General features: G+C 35.2%; 1 protein-coding gene across 2 annotated transcripts in view; it reads right to left on the bottom strand.

Moving 5' to 3' along the window:
* Positions 1-9,442: 9,442 nt before the first annotated feature.
* The window catches only part of Mtpap (mitochondrial poly(A) polymerase), a 28,564-nt gene continuing 21,352 nt past the window's right edge, over positions 9,443-16,654 (bottom strand). Inside the window, exons 7-9 of one of the 2 annotated variants that reach the window (XM_047520264.1) lie at positions 15,319-15,411; positions 15,168-15,241; positions 9,443-13,576 (exon numbers count right to left, since the gene is read on the bottom strand). In XM_047520264.1, coding sequence (XP_047376220.1) covers positions 13,259-13,576; positions 15,168-15,241; positions 15,319-15,411 — 485 coding nt within the window. In that variant the 3' untranslated portion in view covers positions 9,443-13,258. Of the gene's footprint in view, positions 13,622-15,167; positions 15,242-15,318; positions 15,412-16,654 lie in introns of both variants that reach the window. The other variant, XM_047520263.1, reaches the window with a different exon arrangement.

The raw sequence follows: 16,654 nt of genomic DNA on the forward strand, positions 1-16,654 counted from the left end.
GAGTTTAATCCCCAATGCTTAAGTCAACCAATCAATCAATAAAATAAAACTGAGTATTTTAGATATGTGTTTTGAATGCCAATTATACTTTAATTTAAAAGGTTAATTTCAGCTTGAGCAGTTGTTGATAGAGGAGTTCCAAGAATCATGTTTCAGGGTTCTTTTGAGACCTTCCTCTAACCATTATTATGGTACTCTCTTCAATTTTCTCTGATATTTTGGTCTCCCACATCTACCCTGCTGCCCTCTGAATCTCCATATCTTCCTCTTTCTGGATTTGCTCCTCCATTTGGATCGAAGACACCTTCAACGGCATGCTAGGACACTTCTGTAAATGTATTTATTGTGCCATGACATTTATGACAGTTTGCCAGGCACAGAATTCCAGGTTGGCACTATTTCCATCAGTACTTTGAAGGCACTGACCATTATCTTGCTTTGTTAAAAAGATTAAACCTATTCTTTTCCTGGACAGTGTTCTTTCTTTCATTGCCATTGGTTTCTTTGTCCATTATTTTTGCTTCACCCCAATCCCCTGCCTCTGGAGGGCCTATAGGATCATCTAATAACTCCCATTTAAAGTTCATGGCAATGTGCATTAGTGAGTCAGTTTTTATACATCGAACTGGTTACTTGGTGAATACTGTCAACCTAGTGGCTCACATCCTTCAATTCTGGCAATTAATTGTTGTTGTCTTTGATGATGGGTTTCTCTGTTCAGATTTTGGACCCACTGCTTTTCTCCTTTAATTTTCTTACCTCTTTTTCTCTCTCTTCTATTACCTTTTGATCTTTCTGTTAAGTTTCCTTAACTTTATCCATCAGTGCTTATGTTGTTTTTAAATTCTATTTCAACTTTCAAGAATTATTGTTTTGTTCTAAGTGTTTATATGCAGTACTGTTCTTTCACAGATGCATACCTTCACTTGTTCAACAAGTTATTAGAATTTTATATCCCTGAGATGCTCTTTCTCCTTGTAGTTTCTGCCCTACAAATCACTTTTGTTTTGGTTTCTTCCCTGTAAGAGGCTCCTATCAGAAATCTAGTGCATTTCTTTCCTGTTGCCACATTAATTCCAATCAACATTGTGACTTAAAATACACAAATTTGTTATTTTACAGTTATAGAGGTCAGGAATCCTAAGAGCATGGTGTTGGCAGGGCTATATTCCTTGTGTAGGCTCTAAAGAATCTGTTTCCTAGTCTTTTCCAGCCTCAAGAGGCCACCTGCACTTCTTGCCTCATGGTCCCTTCCTCCATCTTCAAAGTCAGCAATGTAGCATCTTCAATTAGTATCTGCCTCCCCTCTAACTCCATCATCACATCTCATCCCTAGCTCTGACTTGCCTGCCTTTATCTTATAAGGACACCCGTGGTTACATCAAACCTTTCCAATAATCCATCTCAAGGCCTTTAATCACAACCACAGTGTCCTTTAGCCATGTCAAGTAATGTATCTAGTGTCTGGGCATTAGAATATAGAGTTGGAGTCAGCCTACCATACCTATTGACTCTGCATTGTCTACTCATGTTCCAAATATTTAACTCTCATCCTATTACTTCCAGGCTCAACATATAAGAGGAATGAAAAAATGATTGTTTTCAAAAAGGAAAGTTTTCCCATGTGTTTCATTTTCTATAACTGTATAACAGATTACCACAAATTTAGGAGCTTCAACCAGTACACATTTATTTTCTCACAGTCTCTGTGGCTCAGGAGTTAGAGAATGGTTTACCTAATCCTCTACTCAGGGTTTTGGAAAACTAAAATTAAGGTGTTGGCCAGGGTATGACCTGAGGCTCAGGGGCCTCTTAAAAGCTCTTCATGTGTTATCTCAGTCTCTCCCAACTCCTCTCTTTTTTCTCATTAAAATTTGTTTTTAATGAGTCTCAAAATTCTGCAACACATTTTGGACAAGTGTTTACAATAAAAAGTGCTTATTACAAAAGAAACTTAAAATGGGCACACACATACAAAAAAAGAAATGTTCACAAGATACTCTTCTTTCCTCCAGAAGGTTTTATGATATATGATCATTACTAGTCTTAACATTAAACTTAAATGGTTGAGACACACATTTCAAGACAGTTCTATAGCACTGATTAAGATTGGGGTGCCAGTACTATGAATGATTTTCATTTACCCTCTTAGTTTTCTGGACAGATTTGGTGACCTTGTCTGGCAGCCTTTTCATCCACTGCTTTGATGACCTCTACAGCAGCTGTTTGTTTTATATTAAGGAACAGCAAAATGACCAGAGGAGGATAGTCAAAGAAAAGCTCAGCATACCAGAACTTGCCAGAGACCATGTCAGTGATGGCAGCATCACCAGGTATAATTTGGGACCATCTTGGACCTTCCTACCAGAATGACTTATCATCTCCTTCAGTTCAGAAAACTCACAGGCAAGGTGAGCAAACATCTAGTGCAGGACCAGCACTGATTTGGCCTATATGGTTCACTTTGGTGGCAAAGCCAGCTGTTATCTATTACTAGGTCACTTTCTCCTGTCACCAACCACATTTGCCAAGATGAACCATCCTTGAGACATATTCTTTATTTCCTTCTTTTTTAATTTGTTCTTTTTAGTTATATATGCCAGTCAAATATATTTGACATATTACACATTATAACATACATGGAGTATAACTTCCCATTCTTAAGTTATGTCTGATTCATTCTACTGTTTGAAAGACATTCTTGACAATGAAGCCCATGTCATTCCTAAGAAGAGCTTAGGTCAAAGGTTCATGTTTTCTTTCAATGGACTTTAGTTCACTTCTAATATTAAGTGGGGTAAAGGTGGAGACCATGCAAGGTTTGAAAACACAAGCTTGCAGGGATAGTACCAATACCCTCAATTTCATAGGCATCCTGGAGGGGCAGATACAAAGGCTTGTCAAGAGAATGAGTTGCAGGATGCAATCCACAGCACTGTGTTCCACTGGCACTGCCATCTTCATGGATGACTTTCTATTCCTTGAGTTCAGGCATGTTAACACTTGACTCCAGTATGTTGTTACCATTTTCACCAGAAGCTGATGTAAATGCTACAATATTGGAAGCACTTACAGCCCATTTTCTCAGTGTAGGTAATGACATCTTTAACAATTTCCTCATTTCTCTTCTGGCTGTAGAGTAGTTAAATGGAATGCATTTTGCTAACATCAAGAATTATTTAACCAGGCACAGTGGCACATACTTGTAATCCCAGTGGCTCTGGAGGCTGAGGCAGGAGGAACCCGAGTTCAAAGCCAGTGTCAGCAACTTAGTGAAGCCCTAAACAACTTCGTGAGACCCAGTCTCAAACAAACAAAAAGGCTGGGGATGTGTCTCAGTGCTTAAGCCCCCTTGGGTGCAATCCCTGGTACAAAAACAAATTGTTCCACAGATAAAAGTCGGAAGAGCATGTGCACAAGTCTGCCATCCTTGGAGATACTAGCTTGCAATTCACCAATAAAAGCAACAATAGGACAAAACATAATCAATCTGAGATGTGCTTAGTTCATGTTTTTGATAAAGTTTGTATTATGGTTCATAATACAGTGCTTTATCCATGCAGAATATGTTCCAAGAACCCTATTAGATGCCTGAAACTGCAGGTAGTACTAAACCTTTATATACAGTGTTTTAAAACATACCTATGGTAAGTATATTATTGATACACACACTAAATTTATAAATTTAGGCACAGTAAGAGATTAACAACTATAATGAATAGAATAATCATAACTATATGCTTGTATTAATTACTTTCTGTCACTGTGACAAAATGCTTAAGAAAAAATAACATATACATGGAGAAAAGTTTGATTTAGTTTCATGGTTTCAATTCATGACTAGTCAGTCCTTCAATTTCAGGCCTGTAGTGAGGCAGCCCATCATAGTTGGGAGCATGAGGTGGAGGAGGTCATGGCAACCAGGAAATAAAGAGAAAGACAGGAAGTGACTGGGGTCCTATTATTCCCTTCAAGGACATGTCCCCAATGACCTACTTCCTTCTGCTATGCCCCAGTTCCTGAGGGTTACATCATTTCTCCATAGTGCCACAGGCTGATGACTAAGTATTTAAGTATATGGGCCTTTGGGGGACACTTAAAATTCAAACTATTATTATTGTAAAAGTAAAGGCTCTCCCTCTTTCTCTCAAAATATCTTACTGTACTCTCACCTTTTCATTTATAGTAAGCATTTTACAGCTTTTCTTTGGCATATCCAAATTACCAGCATCACTACTCTTGTGCTTTGAGTTCATTTTTACATAAGAAAAGGGGTAAACACAAGTACGGTTAATACTCTGGTAGTTGATCTGATAACCAAGATGGCTACTAAGTGACTAAGGGGAAATGACCTACAAAGTATGGATTCACTGGATAAAGGGATGATTCAATTTCTGACAGGACATAGTGGAACAGCATGATATTTCACCAAGCTATTCAGAACAACATACAAAGTAAAAGTTATGAATTATCTCTAGAATTTCCCGTGAAATACTTTGGAATCATAGTTGACTTGGGGTGAATGAAACCTCTGAGCCAGACTGAAGATAACTGGACTTGCAGTGACCATTGTATTTGCATGTCTCCAATTTTCACAGGCAAACTCATTGGTGATATTAGGCTCAGTCAGCTTTCAGTTTACCCATGACCCAGGCATACTCAAAATAGCCTTTTCCCATCTTAGCAGCCAGTTTTTCCAATTATTTTTCCTTTTGTTGATCCCACCACATTTGTAGATCAGATGGCTAGTAGCAGTGTACCTGGCTGAGTCTACATATCTAATGAGGACAATATTTGAGTCTTTGCTTTTCCCATTTTAACAGTGCTTTTCATGATATTAGCTGTGCTAATCAGCTTTTCATCACTGTGACAAAACACCTGAGAAAAACAACTACAGAGAAAAGATTTTGGCTAACAATTAGAGGTTTCAGTCCATGGTGAGGCAGAATATCACAGCAGAAGGGCAGAGAGAGGAAAGTTGCTCACCTCATGACAGCCAGGAAGCAGAGAGAGAGCAAGGAATGGGCCTGGGACAAGATACACCCTTCCAAAACATGCCTCCAGTGACCCCTACTTCCTTCAACTAGGCACCAGGCTTAGGTTTCGACTACTTCGAAATAATGCTATCAGTAGGAACCCATCAGTAGATTAATTTATTGATAAAGTCAGAGCCCTCATGATCCATTCACTTCCCCAAAACCCCACCTCTGAATATTGTTGCACTGGGGACCAAGCCTTCAAAACATGAGCACTTGGGAGACATTACAGATCCAAACCATAACACCTGTATTCTGGGGGAAACCCTGTTGTGAGTAAAGATCTGTCTCCTTTTGGCTGAGATGATATTCCTGACTTCTTGTTGGCTGTTGCCAGAAACTACTCTCAGCTTTTAGGTGCTAGCCCGGAGGCCCTTTTACAACATGGAACTTATTTCTTCAAAGCCAGAATGACTCTATTTCTCCAGACTGCTCAAATCATAAATCACAGAGATAATTATATCATCACCTTTGCTACTTAATACAACCAAATCAAGGGAATCATAATTCATATTCAGAGGTTGTATTCACATGCAAAAAGAAATGATTACATAGGATATATTCAGGTTGTCGGGAATCCTAAAGGCCACCACAGAAGTCTGCCTATAACATGCATTAATTCAAATATTTTAAAAGTTTAAAGATTTAGAATAGAAGTTGTCCTCTTAAATTTTACTTGACACCATTTTCTCTATACCATTAAAATCATGAACTGAGAATGTGAAGGGAAGGGAAAAGAAAGCAATGCTTATTGATTACCAAATGTGTGCCAGGCATTGTTGTAGGTCTTTTACAATTTATTTCATATCAGAGAAAAGAACTACATTCAAACCAAGAAGGTACTATAAGAAATATGTAAACAAATCAAGTGTCCTTAAGTATGTATAAGTGCAGATTAGAAAGTTAGTGATAACAATGGCTATTAAGTTGAAAGGTTAAAATATTTCAAAAATTTCCTAAACTGTGTGATTGAATGTTTCTAAAGGTCTTAAAAAACAAATATCCTACATTTCCCAGTGTAATTTGAACTTTTTTCTTTTTAAAGCAAAACAGATTTTAGTTGCAGAGAATTTAAAACAGACTGTAGCTTATGTAACTAAATTTACTGACCTAAAATATTTCCTCCTAACTCATGCTCCACATATTTTATTAATCTATGAATAAAATTTATTCCAGGATGGTACTGCACATATTTAATCACAGTCAAACCATTCCTCATCTAGAAGATCAAATATAGCTAATACTGCTTAGAAAACTGGAACTACAAAAAGCTTTAAAATTAAACATTTTAGATTCAAATACAATTTTCATTCTAAAGCATCAAGAAGTCTAAAGCACTGTCTTTGTCCAGAGCAATCAAGATAAAAAAACATCAAATAATCCCAGTTTTTACATGATTTCATTAAACAGTTAAGCACTTGGAAGTCTCTGGCAGTATTCTAATGCTAGCATACATAATCTATAAATACAAGTTGAAAACTAACTCTAAATAATGTATGATTTTCTAACTTAATCTTGTTACCTAATGTCAGTTAATAACATAGCTGAAAACTATAAATGTCAAATAATCATACATTATATGGGGGAGGGGAACCTAACCCAGCTGGGCAGGATCACAAATTCAAGGCCAGAATGAACAGGTTAGCAAGATCTTGTCTCAAAATAAAAATTTTAAAGGACTAGGGATGTAGTTCCGTGGTAGAGTGCCCCTGGATTCAATGCCCAGCACAAAAATAACATAGGACCTAACTCATACAAACAACTAAATAAGTTCATCTATGCAAAAAATGTACTAAATTTTGTTGATGAATATCCTAATAAGAACATACACTTAAAGCCCAAAAGATATTTTCTGAATTCTTACAAATCATTACATTTTTAAGAAGCTTTTTAGACTAAGATGGTTTCTTGGTCTTGGCCCACATAAATATTTTGGAAAACTGGAAGAAAATTTTTATTTCCCAGTTTGTTCGAGGTGTCTCAATATGCTTAGGAAAAGATATTTTCCCCATTCTTATTTGAGCATTTATACACATATTCACACATGGCATAAATTTAAGCTTTGAATTGGCATGTACAAAATCCTCTGTGAGGAAATCACAGACCAGAAATAAAAGGCTGGCAATTTCTGATTTCTGAAGCAGAGCCTGGAACATTTGCAGTACCCTACTTTCCTTAGTGGTAAACTAGGCATTCATTCCAGCCAGATGTTTGTACTGTTATCCAAAGCCCAAGTGAATAGGGCACTGGCAAGTAAGACATCATTGAGTTTCGTACAAGGATGCAAACTAAATGAATAGTACACATTCCTGTACAATTCAAAAAAGTATACAGGGATCAGAAGGTGGAAACAAAAGAACACAATGGTTTCTAGTAATAGCACAGTAGATAATACATATTGACTGTCTCACTGCAAAAACTAGAAAAATTGGGCAAAACAACAAAAACAGCTGCTTGAATGCATCAGGATGCTAAAGAGGCAGTAAAAAAGCTACAGGATTGAGAAGTAAATGTATACAGGTAAACCTAATCTTTGGGTTGCTTTTCCCCTAGCGACACCTGCTGATGAGGTAGTTCAGAGCTGAGCAGAGGTTGCAAAGGACTGTACAGCAGACAAAAAAAGTTTGGGCCTACCAAGATAGGGCTCCTGGTGAGTGCTCAGGTTTAGGAAGGGGATCTTCCCTACCATGCAAAACTCTGGGAGTAAGATGGGCTAGAATGTGGAACTGAATCCATCTCAAGCCCTTTAAGGGAAGTGATGCAGGATCATTAAAAACCCCTGCCTAACTTCTAGAAGCAAAAATAAACATGAAGATGACATCATCCTTCTTCAAAGCAATTCCTACAGATACTGTCAACACACAAAATAATCACCAGCACCACCACCAGGTATAGTGAGAATCATTACCATGAAAATAGGCCCATAGGCGAACCAGATAATTTGAGTTATGACACACAAACTTTATGTGTAATAAAAGGAAATCAAAGTTTTGACTAAAAATTTTGACAGAAAACTGGAATTTTTTTTGAAAAAGTACAAAATGGGAAGTCTAGAACTGGGGGAAAAATACTCAAGAACTCAAGAAATGGAATTTAAAAATTAAACCAGCCTATAATCCCAGTGACTCAGAAGGTTGAGGCAGGAAGATCACTAAGTTCAAGGCAAGCCTCCACAACTTAGCAAGGCTATAAGCAACTCAGTGAGATTCTGTACCTTGAAAAAAAAGAAAAAAAGAAGAAAAAAGGCTGGGGATGTGGTTCAGTGGCAAAGTGCCTAAGAGTTCAATCTTCAGCAACCCCCACACCAAAAAATTTCCAAACACAGATGAAGAAAAATTTGGTAAACTATAATGTAAGTCAGAGGTAAATTAACAGAATTAAGAGAGACTAAAGGATAGAAAATACAGAACATGTCAGAGACATGGGGAATTAAACAAAAAGTTCCAATTAATGTAGCTAGAATTCTAAAGGAATAAAGGTGAATGAAGGCAAATCTGTATTTGAAAATTAATGAGTTTTCTAAAACCAGTAACAAGTATTTTAAGTCATTAAGTAATGATGAACACCTTCAGCACATGATTATGTGCTGATATTATTAGCATAATCCATGTTGTAGGACCACTCCATAAGACAACCCAGGTCTATAGCAAACTGCAGAGAAAGAAGATGTGACGTACTAACAGAAAGCATCAAAGAGGTTAACCAACCAGTTACTCTATGTGGATTGAAATTGGATCCTGATTCAAAGAAAGCCACTTGGGGAAAAAAAAAAACAACTGTGATAGCCATAAAACAGGTGGGCTCTGGGAGAGTAACTGGGTATGATTAATTAGAGTTATTATTTATGTTTGCTTGATTTAGGTATGACAATGGTTTGATTATGTTAGAACTAACATTGTTATCTTTTAGAGATACTAATGTATTTACAGATGAAAGGGTAAAATAAGAGGACTTTGCTTAATACGAAAGTGGTAATAATGGAGTTATACATTAAAGACTATTCAACATGTGTTAACTGTCAAATGGGTAATGGATTTATGCAAGTTCATTACACTCTTCTGTATACTTTTGCCCATGTTCAACATTCTTCATAATAAAGTTTTATGTAATTACTAGTAAGCCTGCTTTCCTCACAGAACACCAGCCATCTTCAAAACCCAGCTTTTATGGTCAGTTTCTAAGATAGCACAGAACTGGCATATTATTATATGACCTTTCAATCCATTCTTCAAGGCCAGGTTGAATAAACTTATCAAACAATTAAAACCACAGTCATTGAACTGTATTGCCCTAAGCCAAACACCAGTAATTTTATCCAATAGGAAAAACTTCGGGAATGTAGGGCTATTTTAACAACTTTAACTTGATGAAGAACTTTGGAGCCAGTAATCATAATGCAGATTTAATTTATTGTTAATTTGTTCCAATTCATTTGATGGCATCCATTATGGTAATTTTCAATGGTGCAACTCCAAAATAAACCACACAAAAATAATCTAGAATTTCATTTTTCCTTAACTTAGACTTAACCAATTCCAAAGTGTAGGTTGAATATCCCTTATTGGAAATGCTTGGGACCAAAAGTGTTTTACATTTCAGAGTTTCTCAGATTTTGGAATATAAACACCCCTAATCAAAAGTCCAAAATCTGAAATACTCCAAAGTTGAAAACTTTATGAGCACTACCATGATGTTCAACCTTTATTTTACCACATCACATGTTCACAACAGTACATTATTTACAACGTCAAGTTGTGTCTGATACTCTCTTTAAAACAGGTAGCAGCATTGCGTTCTGAAAGTTTACAAAGTTTGCTTATGGGTAGAGGTGACAGGGGAAGTTTAAATGTATTCATCTAGGAGTAAACAGAAAAAGTAAATGCCTTTAGTGTAGCTTTGACCACTTTTGAGTATTGAAAGGTGGGTGGATATACACACATACACAGATAATATAAAACATAAGCAATCATTTAAAGTATGAAATGTATTTTTAAAAATAATCTATGATTTTACACACCCTGTATCATAGATATTACAGATTAAAGATTCTATCTACAACAGACACTTTCTGGGAGTTGCTCCATGAGAATTCCAGAGGAACGTGGTAATGTTTACATTCTTTGGAATCTGTATCTACAAGTAATTGAATTCAGCATGGAAACCAAAATAAGCCTTTCAAGTATTTAAAATAAATTTTCCAACATCATATCAAGGTGAAAAGTGATTTCTGGTCATGTTTTCATTCCTTTCCAAGTGCACTGCAAAGAAGTTCTCATTTATAAGGCTTTACATAAAATTATATGTAAGTCATGACCTGATATTTCCTGTTAACAGCATTAAACTACTCAAGCTTTACTCTCTTACTAAGCACTGAGAGACTGTTCTGAGGTACATGAGGCAGTCAACTTTGAACCTTTGTGGAAAACTGATGGTCAAATTTTATTTAACTACATCTCAGGCATTCTGGACCTCCAGGTCTCCAAACAAGCTTCCCTCCTTCTGATTCCTATTTATACTGTTCCCTTTTCCCAGAATGATAATCCCTGCCTCTCTGCCCATGTGCCCATTATTCCTCCAAAACATACACTATTCCATCTGATCATCCCTGCCAGAAATTGTATCTTCCTTTCAATAGCATTTTGAACAATCTACTCCTTTAATGTTCACTGAAAAGAATTAATCAAGACAAATGACAGCTACTCACCAACTGAATACTAAACTCCATAAAGGGGAGAGTAACTATGGTGGGCAAACTTCATCTGCATGGATGCTCCTTCTGCTGGTGCCACTAACAGTTTATTTACATATGACAAATGTAGTTTTTTCATACTATAGCACCAGCAGGCTGTAAAGAGGTTGAACATGGCTGTACTTTTAAGGCTAAGGAAATTCTATAAACGTGAAATAATATAATTCACCTCTCACTTGACTATAGTGTGGAGCAAACGAAATATGGCGTTAAGTAGTAAATGACAGCAGGAACACAGTCTTATTTGAACTGTTCTGTTTTCCTTTCCCTTCTACGATCACTGGAGGTTTGTGAATGAGATAAAATACACTTGTTTTCCTAGAACACTCAAGCTAGTTCTCATTTCCTAGAATGCTCTGGCCAATTCTTTAATTTCCTAAATACAGGTAACAACATCAGGAATTATACTAGTGGGCTATAATACCTAGAATGATATACAGCTAAAATAAATTTCATTTAGGTAATCTCATATCAAAACTACTTTCACATACTGAATGAAATAATACTAGAAAAAACTTGAAAAACTTTTATTATTGCAATTAATCTTAATTAAATAACAGCAATGGCAAAGAATGGCTACTTTATCCCTATTATGTAATAAAAATTTGTTTTAAAATTTGGAGATGTGGTAACACTGAAGTTTTGAGAAAACGCATCTGTCTGTGATCCATATTCTATTAAACAGAATTCAAAACTGTACATTTAAAAATCTCTAAAGACTAAAATTCATCACATAATTCAATCTCATTCTAAAAAGCAAAATAGATCCACACCATCAAGTCTGTCCTATAAATTACAAAAAAAAGCTAATACATACACATATTTTGTGTGCTTAAATAACCATTTTAGACTTAACAGCAAGTTACAAAAATGACTGATGAAGTATCTGTGAATAGGAAAAAATTTTAAAAGGCCACTCAGAGACCCTTAAATGGTTGCTTTTGAACTTTTTAAATCAGTACCGATTTCCAGCCCAACAGAATAAACTTATTAAAAAACAATTTAAAACCTGGCTTTTAGTTTAGCCTCTGCCTGCATTAAGAACACTGATTACTTGATTTCAGATGTGAAATCCAATAGCACAGCCTCACGGACACAGAACTTACTTGCTTCATAACAATTCTATTACTGAGTTTCTTATAATTTACCAAGCAAAATACATTATAATTTTTGACTTAAAAATTTCAATGTAAAACCTCTGAAAACCCCTACAAGCTCTAAACATGATTTAAGTAGTGAGAAAAATAATTACACACCACAAACAATTGAAAGGAGTAATTAAAGAGAATACAGGTTGAGCAGTCCTAATCTGACAATCCAAAATGCTCCAAAATCTGAAACAAAATTTAATGCCAACCGAATTCCACAACTGGAAAATTCTATACCATGAACTGTTTCACATACAAAATCATCACAAGTATTATATAGAAGTGCCTTCAGGTTATGTGTATAAAGTATATGTAAAACAAATGAATTTAATGTTTAAATTGAGTTCCATCCCTCAAATACCTCATTATATATAAGCAAGTATTAGAAAATTCAAAAAATTCTGCTCTGAAGCATTTCAGGTAAGAAATATTCAATTGTAACATATGCTGTGTTTCAGGCTCTTGATCTAGGACATTCCTATTATCTTACTTAACCTTCAACAACAATCTAGTTAAGTGGGCTCTGTCATCATACCTACCATACAGATGAAACAACCAGGGGGCAAGAAGACTGAGTAATTTGCCATGAGCCAGGATGGCTCAAGTCTGTTTTTCAACATCATGCTACTTGCTTCAATTGACTGTTACTCTACATTGAATGTATTAAAAATTATATATATTTCCTATAAGGAGAGGAAGTGAAAGGGTATTATGAATACCATTTTGCATTTTAGTAGAAATAGGATTTTATTTTTTAAAACAGAAAAATTAAATACCATTTTAAAATATCATAATATTTTTATATATTTGACTTGGAACACCTTGAATGTAAGGACTGAAGTGTTTGGATTGGGTTCAAATTAAAAAAAAAAAAACATTCTTGGATATCAGTGTCAACTTTTAATTTATAAGTGAATAAGAGTACTTTGCTTAAAATATAGAAAAATACATATTAAAGAGCACTCCCAAATTCCAAAGCTTTATTGTACTCACTGCCATACATATAAACCAGAAGTCCTTTTAAATAGCTTGATTTTAAAGTTAGTTTTTACTATTCAATTTGTATAGTTTATTTAGTCAAGTACATTCCAATCTTCTTTAGCCCATTCCTTGTAGTTGATGCAGTAATAAAATGCCACCTTAGTGTCAGACTGGTCAGACAGAAAATATCCCAGAACTTTAGACCAGGTAAAGGGGGTAAGTGAGAAAGATTGTGAAAAGTAATGACAAAAGAAGGGCTCTGTCAACTTTCACACCTGTTCTTCTATGCAGTCCACAGATTATCTTGTAGGATAAAATCAGTTCTTAAAGCAAAGTAGCAGCCATTATGTATGAGTACTAACTGTTCTTTTCCCATTGGTGCTTGTGGAATTTTCTGTACTGTTACTTTTTATGGAGTCTAACAAGCTTTTAATTCTTTCACTTGCAGGCCTTTTGTTTTTCTTCTTGGCAAGAGGCTTCATATTTGCAACCGATGGTAGCAATAGGGCTGCCAGCCCCCAGGGCTGATTACTTGATGGGGAAGGTCCATCTTTATCTTCCTCTTGTAAAATCCAAGCACTTTCTCTAGCCAAATCTACAAATTTTTGTAGCTGACTTTGACTTACATTTTTGCTAATGTTGAGAGAAGTTTCAAAAGGGTTCTGAATGTGCAAAGGAGAAGAATCAGGTTTGTTTTGTTCCCTTCCCTATAGATTATGACACAGAAGAAAAATATATATAAACATATGAAGGGTTTTAATGTCAAAAACACAAAAAATACCACCATTAATTTACAGGGTAAAAAAAATCCTTTCCTAAGGGAGTTAGGTAGGTATACATGTTATATGAATATGTATGTGTGTACTTCTGTTGTCTTTCCTGTTGTAGTTTTATGAGTATCTTTAGAGAATAATAACTTAGGTTTATGATCTAAGGATGATGATGTCACTGCTCAGATGTTAGGTATCTGCATTAGTTCAAAAAATAAAATATTTTTAAAATATTACAACTTTTACCTAAAAAGAACACAAAAGGAAGAGAAATGGGAGAAAATAAGATGAAGATAGATTTATCTTGGTAAAAACATAACCTATTACAGGAGGCACAGAAAAATACACAAAATTAGAATCTTTAAATGTAATTAGTTCTAAGTATGAAATAAAGAAAAGAGGAATAAAGGATTATTCATTATTGATTTAAACACTAAAAAGCTTCCATTATATTCCTAAACATCAAATAGTAAGGCTCTTCCACTTAAGACCATACCTCAGAGAAATATAAAGAAAACTATGAATCACATAAATAGTAGTAAGCCTATCTGTTTCTTCCTCTTTCAAATGATACCACAAATATTACATAAATATTCAAAAGTCAAAGATCTGGATTCTCCAAACTTGGCAGCACCTGTTTATTCCCTAACTTCACTGATGCTGCTGCTCAGTGGGTGTCCCGTCTGCCTGCCATCTCTGAATCCCAAGTACAAAAAAGATAAAGAAAATATACGTTTGGTGACCTTCTGCTTCTAGAGCACATTCCAGAGTTTTCAATGTCCCTTCCCATTCCCCTCCTCACATTTTCATTTTAACGAAATCTCCCAAAGCAGGTGAAGAAATGACAAAAAAGAATATCTGGGTTCTTGCTTTATGAAGCCAATTCTCAAAAAGTCTGTAACCAAGTATCCAGATCTAAACAGAATAAACCTAAAGAGTATAAGCATTCCCTAAGGGTAAACACATTTTGCCTATAGTTCTGCTCTGATTTTCTTTCTTAAAATAACATCTATCATTAGAAGAACTATAATCATAAATTCACATACTCTAAGTAAATAAATTCTTAAGGACTCAAATTAAGGGAATCACTCAAATCTATCCTTGGGACTTCATATCAAATTTACTGCACAGAAACACAAATCGGTTTAAAAACAATTGTATTTCAAATTACTTTATCCATAAAACTTTTCAGGACATAATTCCACATTTTAAAGAATATAGTATTAACACTAAATGATGTCAGGAATGCCACAGCACTGTGACAAAAGCAGATGTTAAAAGAGCTGCTTTTTGATCTTCCAATTAACTAGATGAACAAGCTTAGGTACGTTAGATAACTCCTACAGACATCAATCTGCTTACTACTATTACTTTAGCATTGAAAGGAAACGTGTTAGATGAAACATTTGTTAGAGTATTCTGAAAACAAAGTATCAGTATAGTAGTAACATCATAAATCTTATAATCAAAATTCGACACTTACCTGTCGAATATTTATGGAATTCTTATTGAAAGCAAAATTGCCAAAATATTCAAAAAATTCCTTCAGTAGTAATTCTGCAAGAAAATAAAGTAAGGAAAATAAGAAGAATGTTTGAACCCAAAAAGTAATAAAGAAAAAGAAAAGCATTTACCTAATGTTTCTGTGTTTCCTGAAGGTTTGATTTTATTCAAGTCACGAACAAATGTACAATTGTTGCCTTCTATTATACACTTATCTCCTGCATCTTAAATAGAAATTAAAAAATATTTCACATTATACTTCAAAGATATTTTCTACTTCAGAAAATGATTTAAAGAAATCAAAATTATATATATGTGTCCTATTATTAGTGTTATATATATTTATAGTTAATAGAATTTAAAACAATTCAAAAAGATTTAAGACAGTAAAATTAACATACCTTTTTTTTTCCTGCTATTTTTTTAGATGGGGGCCGTAGGGAACTATCGAGGATTGAATCCATAGGTGCTTTACTACTGAGTTACATCCCCAGCCTTTTTAATTTATTTTAAGACAGGGTCTAAGTTGCTTAGGATGATCTTGCTAAATTGCTGAGGTTGGCCTCGAATTTGCAAACTTCCTGCCTCAGCCTCTTGAGGAGCTGGGATTATAAAACTACAAGCATGTGTTGCCTTGCCCAGCTACTTTATATCCTCTTTAGCATACTAGTATTACACTTTCTAACAACCCATTAATTACTAATCAATCTTTTATGCTAATGAGTTTTCAGGTTATGTATGCAAATATAGAAGTTTCTTTCACCCCATCCTTAAAATTTAGATCTCTATTTCCATTCTTACCACCTTTTTATGCTTTTATTCACTGACTTACACATGACACAAACTCAATATTCTATGACTTTCTAAAAATCTCAGGTAATTTCTAAAAGGAAGTATTTTAGAGTGACTATAATTCAGTTAATTCAGTAAAATAAGTTCAGTAACACACTTGTTTTCGGCAGTTATGGTTTGGATGTGAGGTGTCCCCCTAAAGCTCACATGTGAGACAGTACAAGAAGGTTCAGAGGAGAAATGAGTGGGTTGTAAGTCTTAACCCAAGCAGTGATTTAATCCCCAAAAAGGGATTAACAGAGTGGTAGGATGTGGCTGGAGGAGGTGGGAACTGAGGCAAGGCTTTGGGTATATATTTGTATCTGGCCAATGAACTCTCTGCTTCCTGATCAACATGCTAAGTAAAATAAGCCAGTTCAAAAAAACCAAAAGTCAGATGTTCTCTCTGATATGTGGATGCTAACACAATAAGGGCAGAGAAAAGAATAGAAGTTCATTGGATTAGGCAAAGGGGAATGAAGGGAAGGGAGTGGAGATGGGAACAGGAAAGACAATAGAATGAATAGGACGGAACTTTCCTTTGCTCTTATGTGAATACACGACCAGTGTAACTTCACATCAGGTACAACCACAAGAAAAGGAAGTTATACTCCGTGTATGTATAATATGTCAAAA

Source organism: Sciurus carolinensis, chromosome 12, assembly GCF_902686445.1.
Source record: "Sciurus carolinensis chromosome 12, mSciCar1.2, whole genome shotgun sequence".
NCBI lineage: Eukaryota > Metazoa > Chordata > Mammalia > Rodentia > Sciuridae > Sciurus > Sciurus carolinensis.